General features: G+C 42.9%; 1 protein-coding gene across 1 annotated transcript in view; it reads left to right on the top strand.

Annotated features, from left to right (window-relative positions):
• The window catches only part of TMC5 (transmembrane channel like 5), a 95,897-nt gene that overhangs the window by 18,226 nt on the left and 52,403 nt on the right, over positions 1 to 25,268 (top strand). Inside the window, exons 2-4 of the mRNA XM_053556247.1 lie at positions 5,434 to 5,666; positions 16,290 to 17,161; positions 20,760 to 20,887. Coding sequence (XP_053412222.1) covers positions 16,371 to 17,161; positions 20,760 to 20,887 — 919 coding nt within the window. The 5' untranslated portion in view covers positions 5,434 to 5,666; positions 16,290 to 16,370. The remainder of the gene's footprint in view (positions 1 to 5,433; positions 5,667 to 16,289; positions 17,162 to 20,759; positions 20,888 to 25,268) is intronic.

Genomic DNA, 25,268 nt, shown 5'->3' with positions numbered 1-25,268 from the left:
TGTGATTTCGTTTATGTGACATTTTGGAAAAGGCAAAACTGAGGAGACAAAGATCAGCTCAAAGGTGGGATAAAGGGAGAAGGAGAGGTCGACTGCGGAGGGGTAGCAGGAGGATGGAACTGTTCTGTATGCTTCATTACGGTGTTGGTTACATGACGGGAGATCCACTCAGAAGTGGCTCTGCGCCTGTAGCACAGTGCTTAGGGCGCCAGCCACATACACCCAGGGTGGCAGGTTCGAACCTAGCCTGGGCCAGCTAAACAACAATGATAACTGCAACAAAAAATTAGCCAGGCGTTGTGGCGAGCGCCTGTAGTCCCAGCTTCTTGGGAGGCTGAGACAAGAGAATCTCTCTCTCTTTTTTTTTTTAGAGACAGAGTCTCACTTTATCGCCCTTGGTCGAGTGCTGTGGCATCACACAGCTCACAGTAACATCCAACTCCTGGGCTTAGGCAATTCTCTTTTTTTTTTTGAGACAGAGCCTCAAGCTGTCGCCTGGCAAGAGAATCTCTTAAGCCCAAGAGTTTGAGGTTGCTGTGAGCCATGACGTTACCTCTATCAAGGGTGACATAGTGAGACTTTGTTTCAATAACAAGAAAACTGATAGAACTATATATCAAAAAAAATTTTTTGTTGTACGTTAGTTTAAAAATGAAACTCTTAAATTCTAGTCATAAGTTGTGGCCTAATGAAGATTCTGAATTTGAATCTTTGCTTTATGTTTGTTCAAAAAGAGTCTGTGGAAAATTTAGAGAGGTGTTGAAGATGTTTTAACACCAACTGAGACTTTACCTACTTATTGACTAGGAATATTGAATACGTATTTAAAAGAAAGTAAGGATTGCTGGGAAATTCCTTGTTCATGAGGGAAATCCTTTTAAGAATTCCTAAAACTGGGTGCCTGTAGTGCAGTGGTTAGGGTGCTGGCCACATGCTCCAAGGGCTGGTGGGTTCGAACCCAGCCCAGACCTCCTAAACAAAAAAATAGCCAGACGTTGTGGTGGTTGCCTGTAGTCCCAGCTACTCAGGAGGCTTGAGCCCAAGAGTTTGAGGTTGCTGTGAGCTATGATGCCACGAACTCTACAGAGGGTGACAAAGTGAGACTCTGTCTCAATAAAAAAAAAAAAAAAAGAATTCCTAAACCAATTCCAAGCCCTCAATTTATAAATGGGATGTGTTTGCAAGAGAAGAAAATCAGTTCGGTGCCCGTAGCACAGTGTTACAGCACCAGCCAAATACATTCAGACCATAGTAAGCAGTTTAGATTTTGTACTAAAAAGCAGAGATGAAATGAAATGTCACTGAAGAATTTTAAGCAGGGTTGGGGTGGAGGTGGGGAATTACTGAATCTTTTTGGTGGTGGTTGTTAAACTGTGCCCTTCTGTTTTTAACTGTCTCTAGTTTTTATGGTATGCCTGGGAAGTGCTGCCTTCTGGGTCCCCAAGGGAATCTTCTTCACTCTCTTTAAAACTCCCAGCTTTTGCCTTGTCTTTGCTCCTTGGTCCCCCGGTAGGAGAGGCAAGCATGAAAGTATTGCATTTGTCAGCTGTCTTTGTCAGGTGGGGGTAGGGTTGCAATGTGTTCAGGGATGCTGGTTTTTTAAATTCCCTTTTATTGCTGTGATGACTTATCTGTTCAATACTACAATAGCAATTTTATTGTGTTTGCTTTGAGGCATTAAGTAAATGGCATAATTCAAACTCATGGAACTTTATAGCTAACTTTGATTTATTATTTTATTTTATTTTTTTTTAGAGACAGATTCTCACTTTATTGTTCTCGGTAGAGTGCCATGGCGTCACAGCTCACAGCAACCTCCAACTCCTGGACTTAGGCTATCCTCTTGCCTCAGCCTCCCAAGTAGCTGGGACTACAGGCCCCCACCACAATGCCTGGCTAGTTTTAGAGATAAGGTCTCGCTCTGGCTCAGGCTGGTCTTGAACTTGTGAGTTTAGTCTATCTGCCTGCCTCAGCCTCCCAACTCTGATTTATTTCAAAGCTTCTGTAGCTTATTTGGAGTTTGTACATGGGAGAAAGAATCCACACAGTAGGATTATTTCAGCTGTTGTTTCTTCTTTCCCCCTTTCACCCAGACACAGTGCTTTATTGCTTATCTCCTTTCTCTCAGCTTTGTTCATTGTTTACCTTTCCATAAAGAAGGCTTCTTTTTAACTGGACTGCACTCATTTTGTTTTTAATTTTCTGCCTTTAATTAGTGGGGGAGAACTTTTTTCTTTTTTTTGAGACAGAGTCTCATTTTGTCACCCTCGGTAGAGTGCTGTGGTGTCATAGCTCACAGCAACCTCCAGCTCTTGGGCTAGGGTGATTCTCTTGCCTCAGCCTCCTGAGATGGGACTACAGGCACCTGCCACAATGTCTGGCTATTTTTTTGTTGCAGTTTGGCCGGGGCCACATTCGAACCCACCACCCTCTGCATATGGGGCCGGCACCCTACCCACTGAGCCACAGGCATTGCTCAGAGGGGAAAATTGTTGTCTCAATTTGTTTTTCTGCTTGAAAAATCTTAATTGATTTCTCAAAATATATAACTAAATAAGTAAATTAAAAAGGAATGCAGTCGGTCAAATGTAGTGAAGAACTCACTCAGCTTATATTTAAATTCCTGTGCCCGCTTATCATCTGTGAGAACTCATAAAAATTATGAAGTTCTACCAAACCTCGTTGTTCTCATCTGTAAAATGGAAGCATGAAGCAACCTCTACTTGTGAAAATTAAGTAAGCAGACTGGATGCCATGGCTCACTTATTTAAGTATGGACTTGCACTTTGGAAGTATGAAGCAGGAATATTGCCTGAGGCCAGGAATTCAAGACCAGCCTGGGCAATATAGCAAGATCCCAACTCTAAAAAATTTTTCTTTTAATTAGCTGGGCATGGTGGGGCATGCCTGTCATCCCAGCTACTCTGGAGGCTGAGGTGGGAGGATCACTTGAACTCAGGAGTTGGAGGTTGCTGAGAGCTATGATTGTGCCACTGGGCTCCAGCCTGGGCAACAGAAGGCAACCCTGTCTCTAAAAAAAAAATCAAAAAGAAGATTAGGTTAGAGTACCCGTGCGCGCATCATTCCTCTTGATAACCTGGCTCAAAGTAAGCAGTGGAATTTATGATGTCTCAGAAGTACACCTTTTCTTACTTTATCTATCTCTTCCTATTTAGGATTCACTTTCATCTAAAATGTCACCTTTCTGTCTAATGAAAAGATCTTTCCTCTGCTTAACTTCCTTTTGCTTTTTTCTTCTGAATTTTTCTTTACATCATTGACTTAGAGAGCCCTTGAGGTCTTCCCCTGTTAATCTCAGCCTGAGGAAACCATTCTCAAACTTGTGATAGAGTGGGGTGGGGATGTTGATTTTGCACCCCAGAGGACATTTGGCAGTGCTTGGGACATTTTTGGTTGTTACGACTTGGGGCAGGTACAAGTAGCATCTAGACGGTAGAGGCCAGACATGCTGCCAAATATGCTCCGATGCATAGGACAGCCCCCGCTGCCTGCCAAACAGAATTATCCAGCACAGTGTTAATAGTGCTGAGATCGAGCACACTGGTTTAATGGAGGCTCATGCTGCAATTCCTGGTTCTCTGTGTTAGTTTCTGGCACTGCCTTCTTGGAGGCTGCGCAGGGCTCTTTGATTGGGTGTAGTCTAGAGAAAGGGAAAATGAATTTAGACGAATATTCCTGGTTGTCCTTCTGGGATGACAACATGAAAATGAATAGGCTACTTACCGTACCTGTTGGAAATCGGTACAACTGCTTGGAGGAACAATGGGCCTTCTCCAGTGAAACTGGAAACACCCTAACCAACAACCCAGCACAACCACTTCCAGTTCTCTTCCTTTGGAGAAACCTTCACACAAGTGAGTACAAGGAGACCCGGATGAGATGCACGCCGATCGCTGCTTGCCATAATAAAAATGGGAAACAGCCCAGATGTCCAGCAGAGAAGGAGTAAAACCCGGCAGGATGGTCACAGGCTGGTACACAGTCCTATGATAAAGAAACTTCTAGATAAAGAAGCTTCAGTTACTAGAGCTACCAAGGCAGATAGAACTCAAAACCAATTTTTGCTGCATAAAATATAGATGGTGTGATATTATATATATACAATATGTATACATAACTTAAATATAAGGTACATATTTTTCATATTTTTTTTTAGAGATGGGGGTCTCACTATAGTGCTGAGGTTGACCTCAAACTCCTGGAATAAATAATCCTCTTGCCTCAGGCTCCTGAGTAGATAGGACTTCAGGCATCTTCCATGATGCACAGCTAATTTTTCTATTCTTAGTAGAGACAGGGTCTTGCTCTTGCTCAGGCTGGTCTCGAACTGCTGAGCTCAAGTGATCCTCCCGCCTCGGCCTCCTGGAGTGCTAGGATTACAGGCAAGAGCCACCATACCCGGCCTCTTCCAACTTCTGGTAGACCCAGATGCTCCTTGCTGTGTGGGGGGATAACGCTAATCTTCCCATGATCTCTCGCCTGTGTCTCTTGACATGGCCCCCTCCCTGTATGTCTGTCCAGATTTCCCTCCAAAGACCTCATTTTGACTTGGTTATGTTTGCAAACACCAAGGCATACATTCCAAGGTTCTCGGGGCTAGGATTTCAACATAGTTTTTTGTGGGAGACACAATTTATCTCATAACAGTGGTCAAAGGATGAATAACATGTCCTGAAAAGCCACATGGCACACACATGAGCGTGGTTTCCTCCAGGCAGAGGGGAGCAGGGAGAGGCAGGAGAGAAGTTTACCAGTACTGTTTCATTTCTTCGATAAAATAAATGCAAATCTGGAATGAATATGAATGGGTCATCAAAACTATTTTGTCATTGTCATTCAGCTAATTCAGGAATCTTTAGGGGATAAATTACACCCTAGAATATAGATAAAGTCACACTCAGACTATTTTTATTTGGCTCTGTGCTGCTTCTTATATTCAGGTTTTTATTTGTTCTTTTTATTCTCTATGCTTCACTATTGTCTAATTTTTTTTTTTTTGAGACGAAGTCTCACTGTGTTGCCCTTGATAGAGTGCTGTGACATCACAGCTCACAGCAACCTCAAATTTTTGGGCTGAAGTGATTCTCTTCCTCAGCCTCCCACGTAGCTGGGACTACAGGTGCCCGCCACAACACCCAGCTATTTCTGTTGTTGTTGTTGCAGTTGTCATTGTTGTTTAGCTGGCCCAGGCCAGGTTTGAATCCGCCAGCCTCAGTGTTTGTGGCTGGCACCCTACCCACTGAGCTATGGGCACCGCCTGTTGTCTAATTTTTTGTTGTTGTTGTTTTATTAAGAGAAACTAAAAGGAGGCATTTGAGACAGCATTTTCCACTCGGAATTGTACCTGACTGGCTTGTACAGTATGAGAACATCTTATACAGAAGTTAAAGTATTCTCTCTTCTGCTTTTCAGGATGTGAAGCTCAGCCTGCAGTCAGTAACTTGGAATATTTAGACATCATTCCAGCATCAGAGATTATAACCTCCTATAGATCATCTGTAGCTCAGGTCCTATCCAAAGCCAGCCTGAGAGAAAACACAAGGACATGTGACTCCAGCTATTCCCAACAGCATCAGAAGACTAAGTTGGTTTGTACAAAGCTTGCATCTATTCGGGACAAAGCTAGAAAAAATAAGGACAAAAAAGTAAGTGTTCACAAAGCTAAATTTACTCACTTAATTCAACTTCCTTCTTTTTTAAATTAAAAAAAAATTTTTTTATTTAATTTAATTAATTAATTTTTTGAGACAGAGGCTTGCTCTGTCACCCAAGGTAGAGTGCAGTGGTTTCTTTTTGTGTGTGTAGTTTTTGGCCAGGGCTGGGCTTGAACCCACCACCTCTGGCATATGGGACAGGCGCCCTACCCCGTTGAGCCACAGGCACCACCTGAGTGGTTTCTTTCTTTTTTTTTTTTTTTTTGTAGAGACAGAGTTTCACTTTATGGCCCTCGGGTAGAGTGCCATGGCATCATACAGCTCACAGCAAACTCCAACTCCTGGGCTTAAGCGATTCTCCTGCCTCAGCCTCCTGAGCAGCTGGGACTACAGGCACCCGCCACAACACCCGGCTATTTTTTGGTTGCAGTTCAGCCGGGGCTGGGTTTGAACCCACCACCCTCGGTATATGGGGCTGGCGCCTTACCGACTGAGCCACAGGCGCCGCCCCCTGAGTGGTTTCTTGATAGATCACTGCAACCTAAACTCCCAGGCTCAAGTGATCCCCCTGTGTCAGCTTCCTGAGTAAGTGGAACTATAGGTATGTACCATCACACTCAGCTAATTTTTTTGTTTCTTGTTGTGTTGCCCAGGCTGGTTTAAAACACTTGATCTCAAGCATTCCTCCCACTTTGGCCTTTCCAAGTGCTGGGATTACAGTGCCATGGCATCATAGATCAGAACAACCTCAAACTCTTGGGCTTAAAGCAATCCTCTTTGCCTCACCTCCCGAGTAACATGGACTACAGGCACCCACCACAACACCCAGATTATTTTTCCATTTTTAATAGAGATGGGGTCTCACTGTTGCTCAGGCTGGTCTTGAACTCCAGAGCTCAAGCACTCCACCTGCCTCAACCTCCCAGAGTGCTAGGATTACAGGCATGAGCCACTATACCCAGCTGCTATCATCATTTTTAATGTCCTTATTTAGCAAAATAAATTGTTGGTGGCTCTAGATTCTTTCCTTCTCCCTTCCATACAAAAACAATTAAAAATTATTTGGTTGATCTATTTTAAGTCAAATAGGTGATGGTTCATTGGAACTAGTTAAGAGTTTCTGTAGAATCACTTTTATAATCTTGACAGTGGGTCTTAAATGTGTATTTTATATCATCTGCAGGACTATCGTTAGCATAAAGAAAATTAATTGCATTTGGGTTGAGAGGTTAACCTTGTTATGTGTTGACACGACAAAGTTCACCCCTTTAGAAGATAAAATACACAGCTGAAGTCAGACGTGTGGCCTTTTTGGTTTTATGAGGCATCTTCCTGCATGCGGTTGCTGGTCAGGTTTGGTGTTTTATAAGCTCTTTTCCCTTTCTTGACTTTCAGGTAGGAAATGGCTTCAATTAGTAAAATTAAGTTTTGGACAGTTCAGTGTCTGCGTGTCTACATGTTCTAGCCTGGAGCCAGGGTCAGGAGATGGGAAAAGGAGATTAGACACAAGAATCATAGCACACAGACATCTGAAGTGTTCTCTATGACAGCTCCATGATATCCCGCAGTACAGAGGATGGTGGGGTTTTGAATAGTTTCCTTTGTTCATCATTACCTCCATATTTGGGCCTGGCACTCCTTAGTGCTTCCACCTGAGTCTGTATGTTTTGTGAGATCACTTTGGAGATGCAGAACAGAGCTGGTGATCTTGGTTTATGTTAGCTTGAACATCAGAAACAGCAGGGAGCCAGATAAACAGTCTGAGTGTGATGTGTGACCCCATCTATATTCTAGAATGTAATTTTGTTTTTTTGGAACAGAGTCTCACTGCGTCTCCCTCAGTAGCGTGTAGTGGCATCCCAGCTCACAGCAATCTCACTCTTTTTTTTTTTTTGTATACATGCATCAGCTTTTATTCATTTAAAATGCACAATTCAGTGGCATTTAGTATACTCCCAAGAGTCACGTAATTGTCACCTCTAATTCCAGAATATTCCATCACCCCCAAAAGAGGCCTTGTCCCCATCAGCACTCTCACCCCCTTCCCAGCCCTGGCACCCATGAATCCAAGTCCTATCTTTGTGGATCTGCCTGTTCTGGACATTTCACATAAATGAATATCACACTGTGTGTCCTTCTGTGTCTGCGTCTCTCACTGAGCACGATGTCCTCAAGATCTGTCCACTATGTGACCTATGTCAGAGCCTCGTTCCTTGTCACAGCTGAGTGATATTCCAGTGTGTGGATAGACCACGTTGTCTTTATCCACTCATGCCTCGTACGGACATTTGGGTTGATTAACTCATTTATACCTGTGTGCGTATTCTTTTCTTTTAAGGAACTCTGCTTTGGAGTTATCGCCCATAACAATTGTGGCTTCTCACTCTTTTTGTGGAGGTGAACACTAAGGTGTCTACTTGAGGCTTTAAAAATGTCTCCTAAGGATGAAACCAAAATGATTTTTATTGGGTTTAGCTAAATAGAGGCCACCAAAGGTAGCTTTGCCAGTGCCTTCTTGGGGACATAGACCCAGGTCCGTGCTGCCAGCTCTGTTCTTTTAGAGACAGACTGTCCAAGTTCAGCCAGGACCTGAGGTACATGTTTTAACTTTTATTTATTTATTTTTTTTATTGTTGGGGATTCGTTGAGGGTACAATAAGCCAGGTTACACTGACATTATTCTTAGTAAAGCATCACAAGAATGGAGAAGCATGAATCCTATGTTCTCAGTTTTGATAGGAGGACAATTAATGGCAATTAAGGTCATGGGGGGTGGGGAAGGAAAAGCAGAGAAAGGGAAGGACGGAGAGGGGTGGGGCCTTGGTGTGTGCCACACCTCCTGGGGGCAAGACATGATTGCAAGCAACCTCAAACTCTTGGGCTTAAGTGATTCTCTTGCCTCAGCCTCCTAAGCAGCTGGGACTACAGGCACCCACCACAATACCGGGCTATTTTTTGGTTGCAGTTGACATTGTTGTTTAGCTGGCCCAGGCTAAGCTTGAACCTGCCAGCCTTGGTGTATGTGGCTGTCATCCTACTCACTGAGCTACAGGCGCTGAGCCTCTAGAGTGTAATTTATTCCCTGAAGATTCCTGAATTAGCTGAATGACAAAGACAAGATAGTTAGGATGACCCGTTCAAACCAGGGTGCCTTGCAACATCAAAAAAGGCTCTCCTGATTAGCAGCAAGCTATTGCTTGGAAATGTGATCAAAAGCCATTAAAATAGTGAAGTGAGAAACCCTAAATGGATGTCAAAAGGAGAACTTGAAATAAATATTCATAGTTGAGCAGCCCTTATTGAGGAGGTAGAAAAATGAAAACTAGAGAAAGAAAAAGAAGATAGTACCCGCTTTGTATTTTTTCCCAGGATACCAAGAAAAATGATCTTTTTTGAACAGGCAGCCTGTTTCATTTGCTCCTCTAATAGTTTTTTTTAAATTTCAGAATATTGTGGGTTACATGAATTGATTTTGCACAGTATGAGTCAAAGTTGTAAGTGTGCCTGTCACCTGAATAATGTGCATTAGAGCATCAGTGTGAATTTACCTCTCCCACCTGCTTTCTTTCTGTCCTGGAGTTCTACTACTAGAACTGCCAGTGGGTGCTGATGGGGTTCCTCTAATAGTTAACAGGAAACTGGGAGTAAGGTTCTCGGAGGGCCACTCCCTCTTCATTTGAAATGAATACATGACCGTTTCCTTGTGGTCACTTCCTTCTCTTTCTTTCCCAATCCTTTTCTGTAGGCTTAGCTTTTTGTTTGTTCAGAAATCTGTTCCAGTGCAGGTGGGCGTGTGAGAATACCACTGTGTCCAGACTGTTCAGAAGACATGTAATACATAAGCGCCTGTCCAATGTCAAGAGAACAGAGAACTGTGCCAATGTGCCAACAGACATGAGGCTCATAAAACATCTATCCATCCATTTACCAATATATCTGTACATGCTGTATGCGCATCTATCTGAGTAAATATATACACACATTGTGTGTATATACACATACCTATATATGTATTACATATGTGTATAAATCTGTCACAGAGTTCATACAAAGACCAAAGGATTTGTATCAGTCAGGCTAGACTAAGCTCTGCTGCATCAAAATAAACTAAAATCTCAGTGGCCTGACAGATAAAGGTTTATTTTTTGCTCATGAAAAGCTATTGTGGGTTGATTAGGGTGGCGGTGGGGGTACAGTGTATGCATATAAAGTCCTGCAAAAACCCAGGCTGGTGAACTGGTCCCCACCTGGATTGTCACTGGTTGCTGTGGCAGGAGAAAAGGGATCTGGGCCAGGTGCAGTGGTTCGTGCCTGTAATCCTCGCACTCTGGGAGGCTGAGATGGGTGGATTGCTTGAGTTCATAAGTTCAGGACCAGCCTGAGCTCGAGCAAGACCTCATCTCTAAAAATGGCCAGGCGTTGTGGTATGTGCCTGGAGCCTCAGCTACTCAGGAGGCTGAGGCAAGAGGATCATTTGAGCCCAAAAGTTTGAGGTTGCTGTGAGCTATGACACAACAACACTCTACTGAGAGCGACAAAGTAAGATTCTGTCTCAATAAAAAGGCAGGGAGGAGGATCTGGAGTGTTGTGTATTTTTTTCTGGAGCCAGGGTCTTGCTATGCTGTCCAGACTGACGTGTGGTGGCTCCATACAGGTACAACCATAGCTCATTGCAGCCTTGAACTCCTGAGCTCAAGCAATTCTCCCATCTTAGCTTCTGGAGCCTGAGTGACTAGGACTACAGGCATGAGATGCTGTGTGGCTTTTTTCTTTTCGTTTTTCTTTTGTCTTGTTTTGAGGGTAATGTGGCTCTAGCTTTGGCCTGGAAGTCACTTACATTCCACTTCATTATCCAGAAGTGGCTCTGTGTGCACCTCCTCACAATGACCTGGAAGGGACACATGAGTTTCTAATCAACTCCTCTCCTGCATCTTGTCCTGGAGTCCTTAGAGCTTCTGAGCGTTTTGTTTGCTGGTGACCTTAAGCCGTGGCTTCATTTAGCTGTTATCTGATACCTTTGGAAAGGTTCTTATGATAAATTCTTTTCATAAGAAAATTTCATGGGCTCGGCACCTGTGGCTCAAGCTGCTAAGGCGCCAGCCACATACACCTGAGCTGGCGGGTTTGAATCCAGCCAGGCCCACCAAACAACAATGACGGCTGCAACCAAAAAATAACCAGGCGTTGTGGCGGGCACCTGTAGTCCCACCTACTTGGGAGGCAGAGGCAGGAGAATGGCTTGAACCCAGGAGTTGAAGGTTGCTGTGAGCTATGATGCCACGGCACTCTACCCAGGGCAACAGCTTGAGGCTCTGTTTCAAAAAAAAAAAAAAAAAAGAAAATTTTATGAATGATCAATTTCATAAGAAATTATCATAAGATCCTGGGGGAAAATGTGGCCCTCTTGAAAAACTGATATGCTCCCTTTTTCTTCCCTCTCACCACAAAAATAAGTTCATGGGAAAATTCATTTCTCAGCCTAGGAATTTGTAGGATTGGTCCTTCCTCTACTTGATTAGAAGACATTTCCTGTCTTCCTTCCTTCCTTCTCCACCTACCACCACCACCGGGACAGGGTCTTGCTCTGTCACTCAGGCTGGAGTACAGTGGCCTGACATAGCTCGCTATAGTCTCCAACTCCTGGGTTCAAGCAATTCTCCCATTTCAGCCTCCCAAGTAGGTGGATCTATAGATATTCATCACCACACCCGGCCATTTCCTATTTCTTTAATCATGCCCTGGTGAGTGCATGATTTTTATCGCTTACTGACTTTTTTGTTTTTGAGACAGAGTCTTAAGCTGTCGCCCTTGGTAGAGTGCTGTGGCGTCACAGCTCATAGTAACCTCCAACTATTGGATTCAAGTGATTCTCTTGCCTCAGCCTCCCAAGTAGCTGGGAACTACAGGCACCTGCCACAACGCCTGGCTATTTTTTGGTTGTAGTTGTCATTGTTTGGCAGGCCCGGGCTGGATTCAAACCGACCAGCTCTGGTGTACGTGACTGGCGCCCTAGCCTCTGAGCTACAGGCGCCGAGCCTGTTTACTGACTCTTATCTGTTTTGAAAGTTACCAGGGGTTACCTCGTACATAAATTAAAATGGCTGTAAATAATAGCGTCCATTCAGTGATTGCTTCCTTGATGCCGGCTGCTTGACGTGCCTTATCTCATTTATTTCTTACCACATCCTAGGAGATATTATTGACACTATTGTAGGGATGAGGAAACAAACTCAGAGAGGTTAAATGACTTGCTCAAGTTCACCACACAGCCAGCAAATGAAAACCAAAGCTAGTTCTGCCTTACACCAACGGCTGCGTTCCTAACCACCTCCATCTTACGGCATCAGATAGACAGACAGTTCAATTCAGGTAACGTGTCCTGTCTTCACCTAGCTTTTGTTTTCATGAATACAAATTTTCTGTGATTTATATGTAAGAAAACTGAAAGTATTTGTGAGCTACCATCCTTTGTTTATTTCAACTGGTATGATGGCCCTTGGAGAAATAGAAGGGTCTACATCATATTTTCTGGTTTAAGTATTTTTCATTTAGAAATAATACATTTCTAGCAATGTGCACAACTCTCAAGTATGCAACATTTTTTTCTTCTTTTAAAAATTTTTTAAATATTTTTTTATTAAATCATAACTGTGTACATTGATGCATTTATGGGTTTCAGTGTACTGATTTGATATGCAATGTGAAAAGCTTACCTTAAACTAAGTAACACATCCATCACAATTATACTCTTTTCTTAATAGTTTTGAAATGTACCACTGCATCATGCACATTAGGTGAGGTCCCCCAAATACTCCCTCCCCCCTCCCCCCCTCTCCTCTTCCCTTCTACTTTCTGGACTATAGCTATGTTTTGCCATTCGTATGAGTGTGTAGGTGATTATATATTGATTTCATAGTAGTATTGAGTGCATTGGATAATTTTTTTTTCCCATTCTTGAGATACTTTACTAAGAAGAATATGTTCCAGCTCCATCCAGGTAAACATAAAAGATGTGAAGTCTCCATCTTTTTATGGCTACATAATATTCCATGGTGTACATATACCACAGTTTGTTAAACCATTCATGGGTCAATGTGCACTTGGGCTGTTTCTATGTCTTGGCAATTATGAATTGGGCTGCAATAAACTTTCTGGTGCATATGTCTTTGTTGTAAAATAATTTTTGATCATCAGGGTATATACCCAGTAGAGGAATTGTAGGATCAAATGCTGGGTCTACCTTTAGTTCCTTGAGTATTTGCAAACTTCTTTCCAAAAAGGTCGTATTAGCTTGCATTCCCACCAGCAGTACAAGTGTGCAACTTTATAAATTTTTACACATACACACTCATATATACCCTGAGTAGCCACCACCAAAGATCACCACCCACCTCCCCAAAGACTTTCTTTCTTTTTTTTTTTCTTGAGACAGAGCCTCAAGCTGTCACCCTGGGTAGAGTGCTGTGGCATCACAGCTCATAGCAACCTCCAACTCCTGGGCTCAAGTGATTCTCCTGCCTCCGCCTCACAAGTAGCTGGGACTACAGGTGCCCGCCACAATGCCTGGCTATTTTTTGGTTGCAACTGTCATTGTTGTTTGGCGGGCCCTGGCTGGATTTGAACCCACCAGCTCAGGTGTATGTGGCTGGCACCTTAGCCGCTTGAGCCATAGGCACCGAGCCCCCACAGACTTTCTTAAGGCAATTCTTGTTTCCCTCCCCAGGCTAGCGCTATTCTGACTTCTTGCATGATTTATTAATTTTGCTCTTTTTGAACTTTGCAGAAATGTTAGAGAGCATGAACTCTTTTGTGCCCAGCTCTTTCTCCTCATCTTTATTATACCTGTGTGTTTCCTCCACATTATTGCAGGTAGCAGAGGGTTAGCCTTTGTTCTGCGGCTTTTTTGTTTTGGAGACAAGAGTTTCGCTTTGTTGCCCTTAGTTTAAGGATTGCTTAAACCCAAGAGATAGAGGGTGCTGTGAGCTAGGACACCACAGCACTCTACCCAGAGCAATAGATCAAGAGAGTGAGACTCTGTTTCCAAAAAAAAAAAAAAAAAAGGTTCTGTGAATATTTTTATTATCGTTTGGTAAATAGACTTATCTCTCTCCAGCTAATATATCTGTATCTGTTTTTAATTTTTTGAATTTACTAGGCATTGTTTAACTGATTAGATATAATAACTTGGGCTTTGATAGGCTATGGAAGTTCCTAGATTATAATTACATTAATTTCTAGTTTTAGAACACAAACAAGTTCGATGTCCATATTATGAAAAATACTTTGCAATAAAACTGAGCAATTAGTCTTCATAGCGTTACAGATAGTTTGTACTGATGTTCTTGTTGGCAAAACCAGTGTATTAGAATTCTTCTCTTTCGATGTCAAATGACGGAAACCCAGTTGAGATTAACTTTAGTCAAACAGAGAATGTAAAGACTCAAGCCTCTGGTGGTTGGCTGCCTCCAGCTACAGCCAGATTCAGGTGCTTAAATGATACCCTCAGCATCTGGTCTTTCTGTTTGCTCTGTTCTCTTCCCAGCTGGCATCATTCTTAGGCAAAACTTCTCCACTGTGACCACTGGCAGCTTCAGGTTTATAACTTCCTAATTCCAAGTCTAGCAGAGAAAGAGAGAGCTTCTCTGTTCTCTACGGTTCTGGCAAAATTCCCAGAATTTTTTTTTTTTTGAGACAGAGCTCATTGTCGCTCTGGGTAGAGTGCTGTGGTATCATAGCTCACAGCAACCTCAAACTCTTGGGCTCAAGTGATCGTCTTTGCCTCAGCCTCCTGAGTAGCTTGGACTACAGGTGCTCACCACAACACCCAGATAATTTTTTCATTTTTAGTAGAGATAGGGTCTCACTGTTCCTCAGGCTGGTCTCGAACTCCTGAGCTCAAGCAATCCACTTGCCTAGGCCTCCCAGAGTGCGAGGATTACAGGCGTGAGCCACCAGACCCAGCCCAAATTCCCAGAATTAAATCTCACTCTCTCTAACTGGAGTGTAGGCCTCAACCCAATCACTGTGGCCAGGAAGAAAATACTTCTCATTAGGTCACATGCCCACCCCCAACCCTCAGGGATTAAAAGAAAGAAAAGTTATGCAAGGAAAAGTATCACCACAAAAGAAAGAAATGGATGCTGGGCAGGGCAACAGTAATGAAAAACAGACTTCAACTCTGCTGAGAAACGTGGAAGGGAGTTGGCAAATGAACCTTCTGAGACTATAGGTATTGGCAGGAAGTTAATATTGTCTTTAGCTCTAATTACTCAAAAAGTTTAAGCCTTGCCATTTACAGAGAGATAAAATTGTAAACGTTGGCTGAGCCTGAAAAATATTCTACTTCCTTCTTTCGGAGGCCTCACCATTCATCTCACGACACTGGTGTGGACCTGTGGATGTGTGTTTGTCTTTTATCCCTTACCCTTTCCATGTTGGGTCGGGCAATAAAGACTATTGGTTCTTCCTTTAAATTTTCTCCCCTGCACATTTTCTTCCTGGTCCCACTGGCTCCACACCAGAAGCTCCAGGCTAACGTTCCATCCTTTAGAAACCCCAGGGAAGTGAAAGCACCGCTTTCTCAATAAATCTAGCCCAGGTCCTGAAGGGCCAGGTTGGGTTATGTGCTCGTTCCTGAGCCAAACCCTGTGGTCAGGGGGATGGTGAGCAGTGATTAGCCTGGCCTGGGTCGTGTGATCATCTGGGAGAGGGTCAGAAATGTAATCGACTCTTCCCTGCATCCCCTGGACCAAGAGTAGGGGAGGGAAAAGATGTCCAGAGGAAAATCAGGGCATTAATGCCAGAAGGGGGAATGGCTAACCAGCAAACAAAACCAACAGATCTCTAGCATACTTAGAAACTAAAACCCTATCACTTCTGATTTGAAAGTACACCGTGTCTGTAGATTGGAACTCAGGAAATCATGTTTTCAAACTGGAAGAGGTCATAGCAATTGTCTCCTTACCCAAGTCCTCTCGTTTCCATTAACTATTTTTCTTTTGCGCACTCATACTAATATATGCTTTGAACCCTACAACCTCACATGCAACCAAATCTCAAAAAGTCCTTGCTCATTTCAATCCTTTGGTTCACTGCTCTCCTTCCACCCTCCAACGGAGGGAGTGTATTGATTAAGATACAAGCTTGGCTGCATGTATCAAAGACCAAAAAAACAGTGGTTCAAATAAGATAATAGTTTCTCTCTTGCATCATAGTCTAAGCTGATATGATGGCTCTGCTCCATCAAGTCACCAGCAACCCGGGCTCCTTCTAACTGTTGTACCAAGGTGGGTGCTGCCTTGGTATGCATGGCCAAGATGGCGCGATATCATTTTCATGTTCCAGCCCACAGGAAATAAAAAGACTGAGATAGGGAGGGATAAAGCCTTTCCTTTAATAGCACAACCCGGAAGTTGTAGGCAGTGCTTGTGCTCATCCTTCGACCACTCTCATGTCCACACCTAGCTGCAAAAGAGTCCGGGAAATAGCATCTTTATTCTGTGCAGCTATGTACCCAACAGTGAAAGAAAGAACAGATACCTGATGTTAACCAGCAACCTCTGCAGGGAAGAGAGGGGGAAATATCTGACCTTTTCTTTTCTTTTTGTTTTTTAGGCATAAGAAAAAATATTCCTGACTAATTGCAAATTGGAAACATTTTAACACTCCGGGGTGAAGAATCTGTACCATATCAGCATGTCTGCCTACTACAGAAATAATAGGTACAAGGACGATCCAGATGACCCTGACCATTCAGGGTCTCAGCACCGTAGGCAGGGATATTCAATAACTCAGGATCATCCAAATTTTCCAGCTCCTGCGAATAATCCAGACTACCCCAGCACCAAGAGAAATCCATACTCTAGAGGCTCCAGAACAAGTCCAGACTATCCTGTATCTTTTGCAGAACCAGATTATCCTGCATCTCCGAATAATCCAGTCCATCCTAGCACCAGGAACAATTCATTCTCTGCAACTTTTAGAACCAGTCCAGACTACCACAGATCCCTACAAGAGCCAGGTTATAATGAATTTCAGAGGAATCCATACCCCCCAGGCTCATCTGGACAGTCACATTACCCCACATCTCATCGAAATTCTGATTTTACATATTCTAGAAGCAGTAGAAATTATGCAGACTCTGGAACAGATCCAGATTATTTTGGCTCCTTAGGCGAACCAGACTACCCTGAAACTCAGAGCAACACTAACCATCGTGGCCCCAAAGGCAATTCAAATCATTCAGGCTCCAGAAGGAATCTACAATATGCTGGTTCCAGAATCAATACACACACAGACTCTCTGGGAGAGCCTGATTATCCAGGTGCCAAAAATCAACCTAACTCTCCACACTTTTTTGGAGAACCAGACTATCCTGGTGCTGAGGACTATCAGAACTCTCCAGACATTTGGGGAGAACCTGATTATCCAGATACTGAGAATGGGCATGATTATGGCTTTTCAAAGACTTGGGAAATGACCAGGGGGTAAGTTTAGACTTATCTCTCCAGTGGGAGTGGGGCTGAGTGCTAAGTCATCAAGTCAATGGAATTTGGTTGGTATGGTTTACATTAGGGTCATGTACAATGGTTTCCACGATCTGATCTCATACGCTACCTATGGACCTTGCCTGGGCCATAGACTCTCAGCCTGAGGCCTAAAGTCCTTACCTGAATTTAATCTTTTTTATTTTCATTTTATTTTTATTTTTTTACATTTCAATTTTTTTCTTTAAAAGGAGTGAGTTGTGTACGGGGGGTTAAATGCTTTATAGACAAGAAAAAAACCCTGAGCTAGAACTAATGTATTCATCACCATCATCTTCATCTTCCTCATCTTCATCATCCTCTTCGTCTTCCTCATCTTCCTCCTCTTCCTTCTTTCTCTTGCTTTTTTCAGCCTTGATGACTCCCTTTTTCGCTGCATCAGGTTTTCCTTTAGCTCAGTCTGCAGCAACATCGTTTTTGTATTTTTCCCTCAGCTTTGCAGCCTCCTTTTCATCAGGCTGCTTGTCCTCCGCAGCAGTGTTACTCCACATCTCCCCCAGCTTCTTTGCAACATCACCAATGGATAGGCCGGGATGTTCTCCTTTGATTTTTGGGTGATACTCAGAACAGAACAAGAAAAAGGCCGAAGGAGGCCTCTTGGGTGCATTGGGATCCTTGAACTTCTTTTTTGTTTCCCCTTTAGGAGGGATGTAGGTTTTCATTTATCTTTCATAATATTTCTCTTTCATAACTGTCCGCCTTTGCCGTATCTTCAAATTTTCCTTTCTCTTTAGCAGACATGGTCTTCCACCTCTCTGAGCCCTTCTTAGAAAACTCTGAGAAGTTGACTGAAGCGTCTGGGTGCTTCTTGTGCTCTTCCCGACAAGTTTGCACAAAGAATGCATAGGATGACATTTTGCCTCTCGGCTTCTTCAGATCTCCTTTGCCCACGTTTAGTTATTTTTCCTCAGCAAGGCACAGAGTCGCCCAGTGCCCGTCCGGCTCTCACTTGCCCCAGCACTGTCTCTATGGAGCTCAATGTACTGCCTTTATTTTTATTTTTTGAGACAGTGTCTCACTTTGTTGACCTCAGTAGAGTGCTATGGCTCTACTGGTCATAGCTCACAGCAACCTCAGACTCTTGGGCTCAAACGATTCTCTTGCCTCAGCCTCCCAAGTAGCTGGGACTATAGGTGCCTGCCACGATGCCCAGCTAGTTTTAGAGAAAAGATCTCTCTGTAGCTCAGGCTGGTCTCAAACTTGTGATCTGAGGCAATCCACCCACCTTGGCCTCCCAGATTGCTGGGATTACAGGCATGAGCCACTGTGCCCAGCCCTGAACATAATCTTTCATCACCTCTTGTTTGGATCACCTTCCTAGTCTCCCATTTTTTCCTATACCAATCTCTGTAAGATATCTGGATCCCCACAATTTTGGGGTTTTGTTTTTTTTTTAGTAGAGATGGGAGGGGGCTCATCATGTTGCCCAGGCTTGTCTTGAACTCGTGGCCTCCAGAGATCCTCCCACCTCAGTTTCCCAAAGTGCTGGGATTACAGACGTGATCCACCACATCAGCCTCACTGGTTTGACTGTGCTACATTGCCAGTGGGGTTGGGGTAACACTTGAGAGTCATAAATACAAAACAAACATTTTAACCAGAATTACATTAACGGTAATGAATTTTTTTCAAGAAAATCTTTTGAAGGTCTAACTCCATGAAGTCAATTTAATTCCTCAATAGGTTTTCATAGAAGATGTTTGTACCACTTCTGATTTTTCTACTTTCATTTTTATTGTCTGAAATCTTTGTTGTCAGAGTTGATTATTTTTGACAAAAACTTTATTACAGGATTGATTCATTGATCTTCTTCATTGTTATTTTCCTCCAATTTTACTGATTGTAATTTTCACCACCGGCACCATTCCTTTAAAGCCATTTTTTCTTCTTTTTTTGAGACAAGAGTCTCACTTTGTTGCCCTTGGTAGAGTGCCATGGTGTCACAGTTCACAGCAACCTCAAACTCTTAGGCTGAAGTGATCCTCTTGCCTCATTTTTTCATTTTTAGTAGAGATGAGGTGTCACTTTTGCTCAGGCTGGTCTCGAACTAGTGTGCTCAAGTGATCCACCCACCTCAGCCTCCCAGAGTGATAGGATTACAGGCACAAGTCACCTCGCCTGGCCTTTTAAGGCCATTTTTAAACGTTAAGTTTTATATTAAGGCCACATTTAAACATTAATTTTTTCTCGTTTAGATTCTGTGTATTTAAATTTTGTCTGAAATATTTTAACCTTCTCTTTAATCTTTTGTCCTTGACAAATTTTACCAGATATAATTCTAGACATTGATAGCATTAGTTTGGGTGACTTAATTCTATCAAATCTAATTTTTTCTGTGTCAAGTTTGTCCATGTTTATGTTGCAAGAAGATGTGATTTTTAGGTCAGTTTTTTTTGTTTTGTTTAATCTCTAACAAATTTTACCATGTGAAATTTTAACCAATATGAGTCTTATTTTTCATTAACTATTTCTACAAGTAATATTTATGAATTTGGTAAAAACTGATGGTTTCTATTTATCTCTAGAAATAAGGGTAGAGGATATAGGTGGACAGTATTCGAAGTATCTTTAGGACTTAAATATCAATGTTAAGCAGACTAGTTCAAACATGTCTTCCTTGGTCTTATCTTCCACTGCCTGATTAAGTATTCAAAAACACACCTTTGATCCTGTCACTCCTCTGCTTTTCATCTTCCCAGGGTCCTCTTAACCTCTGGGAAAAAGGCTACACACAACTTCAAGTGTAGAAGATTCATGAATCAGGGTACACTGTGCTAAGGGAAGATGCCAGCCAAAGGCCAGCCTATTCGATCTCCTCCTATCTCTCCTACGCTCATCCTGCCTTGACCCTATACTCAAGGTCAGTGGTTTTTGACCTGAGCTGATCCTTAGAGTTACTTGGTTACCTGGGAAACTCTAAAAATAATACAGATTCCTGAGCCCAACTTTCAAAGCTTCTGATTTAATTGTTTGGGACAGGGATTAGGAGTTTGTGTATATTAAATAATAAATTGAGTATTGTAGCTCTAGGTTAGTTGATTTCATAACACTTCCTTTATATATTCAGCTCTTTCTGGCCTCACTTCGTTATTTATGCTGTTCTTCATCCTTGGAATGCTCTCCTCTGATCATGAATGTATCCTTCCAAGCTCACTCAGTTGTCTCTTTTCCGTGTAGATCTCCCCACCACAACCACCTCTTAGTCAGCATTCTCTTCTTCCTCTGAGCTCCTTGGGCCTGTCTTCTGATCCTTCCCCATTTCTACTTGTACACCGTAGTATAATTGCTCACAGCTGTGTCTAAGAAGCTGCACCAGATTGTTCTGGGAGCCTCTCAAGGGCGGAAATCCCATGTCTTCATCTTCGTGTCCTTACCCCATAGCCTGGGCCTAATACGGATGGGTGGGTGGATGGATGGACAAATGGATAGATAAATGGGTAAATGAGTGAATGACTGTCCTCACCACACTATTGGATGGATAGTGATCCATCATTTTGGGTTGTTAGGACATCTTCAATAAGCCTTCATTTCATCACAGGGGTGATGGCTCCTTGGGCATCCTTAGCGGAGAGAATGAAGACTACCCTGAAAACATTGAGATGACATCCATGGGGATGGCACGTTCACATAGGCACCCTCTGCCAGGCGCTCCTGGAAAAGGCTATGGTAAGCATTTGCCAAGCAAGGATCATATCCTGGGAAGTAAAATCCATGGACTGAAGAATGTAATCAATAAGGAGCATAGCAACAGAATTGGTGTGTCTTTGCCCCCTCCAACACATCCTCCTTAGACACAGGCGTTGAGAACTCAGTGTCTAGAGAAGCCATTTATCATCAATTATCAAAGAAGGCAAGTAAAGGGTGTGGGAAATGGGGATCTGGTTGTCCTGTGCCTCCTGACGGTGGCCGAAGTTCAATGTGGCCCAGTGTAGTTATGTGGCAAAGTGGGCTCAGGGTGGCAAGATCCTCAGATTTTTCCAAAAGAAGCTAGACATTTGTTTTTTTATGTGAAACCTGAGTTTTTTTTATAGGCTCTGAAATAATTGTTAAAAATTAAAATCGTTGACCCAGCACAGTGGCTCACTCTTATAATCTAGCTGTAATCGCCTGAGCTCAGGAATTTAAGACCAACCTGAGCAAAAGTGAGACTCAGTCTCTACTAAAAACAGAGAAACTAACCAGGCATTGTGGTGGATGCCTGTAGTCCCATCTACGCAGGAGGCTGAGGCAAGTGGATAACTTGAGGCCAAGAGTTTGAGGTTGCTGTTTGACTGACCCTATGGCACTCTACCTAAGGCACAGAGTGAGACTCTGTCTCCAAAAAAGAAAAACACTGAGCTGGGCAAACAAAATTAATTTTCTTGTGGTTTTCCAGCAGCTGCGCTTAGTTTAGTGTATTCTAAAGGTGTCCAGGGATCAGTATATGTGTGTTCAGAACTTCATGGAAGGCAAAGGGAGTCAGAGGCAGCTCTGTCCTCAGGTCACTTCAAACCTAAATAGATAAACCAAAGCGGCACATCAAGACTAAAGAAAATCAGCAAGCAGACTACTAATATTTGAAAAATCATGTTGTCTGGGCGGCGCCTGTGGCTCAAGGGTTAGGGCGCCGGTCTTATATGCCGGAGGTGGCGGGTTCAAACCCAGCCCCGGCCAAAAAAAAAAAAGAAAAGAAAAATCATGTTGTCCTCCTACAAAGTACAACAAAAGTTGTGCCCCACTTTTGTGGGTAAAAGCAAGATGCTTAGCTCCAGGAAGCAAAGGACATTCTGAAGAGTTCTTACCTTGCAGGAGGAGAAAAGGGATTTGTCCCTCTTAGGGGAATCCAGTTCAATATCCAAGCCATGTTATAGGAATTTAGAGGCTCTGAAGGACAAAAAAGAGAGGGCGTGTTCAGCCAAGAAGAGAAGAAGCAATCACATGTGTTGCGTTACCCCATCCTGATAAACTCTTTACCCTTAAGACTTGGTATTCACCTATGTCTCCTCCAAAGCTCTGAAAGGTGTTAGGTGGTCTTCCTAGAGTCACAGTGCCTGGCACACAGTAGGCACTTGAGAAAAACGAACTGAACTGACAGCAACAATGGTAAGAGTCATGTCAGTTTGTCATCAGCACTGGAGGTGCCCGTGGAGGACTGGTCAGCCCTGAGGGAGAACACGAAGAAGGCAGAGTGGACGCGATGCATTGCCACAGACTGATGAAAGGCACTAACTGTTGCACATTGGCATAGAAAGTATTCATGCTGAAGCCCAGGCATCCGTTGTTCAGCCCATGCCTTCCTCAGTAGGGTGCAATGCCAAAGGAAGAAAATTTGTTCTTGAAAGGCCAGAAAAAATAAGTCTCACTCTTTATATGTATAAAGCACAGATATACAGGTAGTACATAAACAGACACACCATTTACCACAGATAAATGGATCTGTGGTATTAGAATTTCATGGAGGAGGGTGATGAAGAAAAATGTCTAAAAAGACCCTTGAGGGGACGGATAATGAAAATAGATTGAGACACTGACCGACTCTAATGCAAGTGGAACTAAAATGCTGAGCAGTTCTTCAAGCTTCCCGTGCCCTGGGATTGCCAAGAGCCTTATTTTTATTTTCTTGTTTAATCTGTATAACAATCTTTCAGGCAGGCACACTACTGCTCTCCTTGTCTTAACAGATAGGAAAACATATCCAGAAAGAACCATGTCCAAGGTCACCCAACTATACCCAACTACTCAATCGACAGAGCCAGGATTGAATCCAGTCACTCTGACCCGCAACCTGACCTCTTACTTACCCTACATTACTGTTGGGTAGAATCAGGGCAAAGACAAACAGGTCTCTGCCCAAGCTCTATTAAACACTGGAAGTTAAAATGCTTTGAGAAAATAAAAACCAGTCAAGTGTGGCTTCCTTCTCTGGGCTCCTTTGTAGGACAAGGGTTTTAGCCCTTGGCAATTGCTTATGCCGTGTCACCCCATCCTGATAAACTCTTCACCTTTAATAAGAATTCATATTCATCTATGTAGCCTCCAAGGTTCTAAAAAGTTTTAAGTGGTCTTCGTAGTGTCACAGTGTCTGGCACATAGTAGGCACTTGAGAAATATTAACTGAATCAATAGCAGCAATTGTAAGAGTTGTGTCAGTTAACCACTGGCGCAGAAGTGCTGCATAACAAACAAGTCCATAAACCCAAAGTAATACAATAAACAAGCATTTCTTTCTTTCTTATACGTCATCAGGATTGGTTAGGGTTTGGCAGAACTAGGCTGAGTTTGATTGTGCTTGGCTTCTGGTCATGGGTTCTGTTTAGGTACAATGTCCTCCTTCTTGGACCAGTGAGCTACCTCGGGCTCCTCCTGTGGCATAAGCTGGAAGTAGCAAGCAGAAACACACAATGTCTTTATTTATTTATTTTTTTTTCTTTAGAGACAGAGTCTCACTTTATCACCCCAGGTAGAGTGCCGTGGCATCACAGCTCATAGCAACCTGCCATAAGGCCTGGCTATTTTTTGTTGCAGTTTGGCCAGGGCTGGGTTCGAACCCACCACCCTCAGTATATGGGGCTGGTGCCCTACCCACTGAGCTACAGGCGCCGCCCAACACACAATGTCTTGAAAAGCCTTGGCTTAGAACTGGCAGACAGTCAGTTCTGCCATATTCCTTTGGTAAAAGCAAGTCACATGAGCAATCCCAACATGAGTGGAGGTGGCCAAGATGGAGCACATTGTAATATGTGCTGAATAACAATTAATCTACCACAATATATGTTATGAGTTTACTGTGTGCTAGGATTATTGAATCGCTTTGCAAATATTAACTGATTCAACTGCCCCAACGAGACTATATGAAGGTCCTTTTATTATTCCTGTTTTAGAGAGTAAGATATTGAAGTTCAGAGATGTTCAGTAACCTGCCTGGGGGCACACAGCTAATAAGTAATAGAGCCAGGGATCATTCCCAGGCAAAAAGTTCCAGAACCTCCGGCAATAGATTTTTGTGCACTGTCTCTATCAAAATGTGTTCCGTTTTCTCTATTGAAGAGTTTATGTTTAATGTTTGCCATGGACTGAATAAAAATATATTGAAATGTGACGCTGTTGAGTCAATGCTAAGAGTGGACTATGCCTAAGGAAATGACGCCATATTTCATGTTTATTCATGTGTCACCATAAAATGCCACAGTTGGAAAGAACTTCTATACTCACCTAGAAGAGTATTTTTCAAACTCTGAGTTTAACTCATTAACAAGTTTTAAAATAAATGTGTAAAATGAAACAGAAAAGTGTGGAATACAGTAAGAATATGTAATAGTGCAGTTTATTAATCAAGCAAAATATTGTTTGGTGAAACTTGTCTTTCTGTTCTGTATGTATAGGTGTGTTCTGGATCTCAATGTAATTTATTTTTAACTATGGCTCATAGCAGTGGTCCCCAGTCTTTTTGGCACTAGAGATGGGTTTCACGGAAGACAGTTTTTCCATGGACGGGGGAATGGTTTTGATACAAGTCTTCAAGAAACTGGCTTATTATGGTCTCTGTGCATCAAACCTCTCTGCTACTGATAATCTGTGTTTGCAGCCCCTCTCTAGGACTTGCATCACCACCTCAGCTCCACCGCAGATCATGAGGCATTAGATTCTCACAGGGAGCACATGGCCTAGATCCTTCACATGTGCAATTTACAGTAGGGTTCACTCTCCCATGAGAATCTGATGCTGCTGCCGATCTGACAGGAGAAGGAGCTTAGGCAGTGATCTGAAGGATGGAGAGCAGCTGTAAATACAGACACAGGTGTGTTCACTCACTGCTACTCACCTCCTGCTGTGCAGGCCAGTTCCTAACAGGCCACAACCTTATACCGGTCCATACCCAGGACTTGGAGACCTCAGGCTTATTATCAAATGAAAACAATTGATCCAGGCTGATTATATTTAACAGTATTGTTTTTGCATTTTTGTCCTATTTCCCATCCAAGTTCTCATTTTATTTTTTTAAAAGAATTCATGATATGTAACCCAAATACTTAATCATTGGTCTGTTAGAACCTCAAAGATAAGGCCT

This window comes from Nycticebus coucang, chromosome 12, assembly GCF_027406575.1.
Source record: "Nycticebus coucang isolate mNycCou1 chromosome 12, mNycCou1.pri, whole genome shotgun sequence".
NCBI lineage: Eukaryota > Metazoa > Chordata > Mammalia > Primates > Lorisidae > Nycticebus > Nycticebus coucang.
The sequence above is the reverse complement of the archived record's forward strand: the minus strand, read 5'-3'. Positions and strand labels throughout refer to the sequence as shown.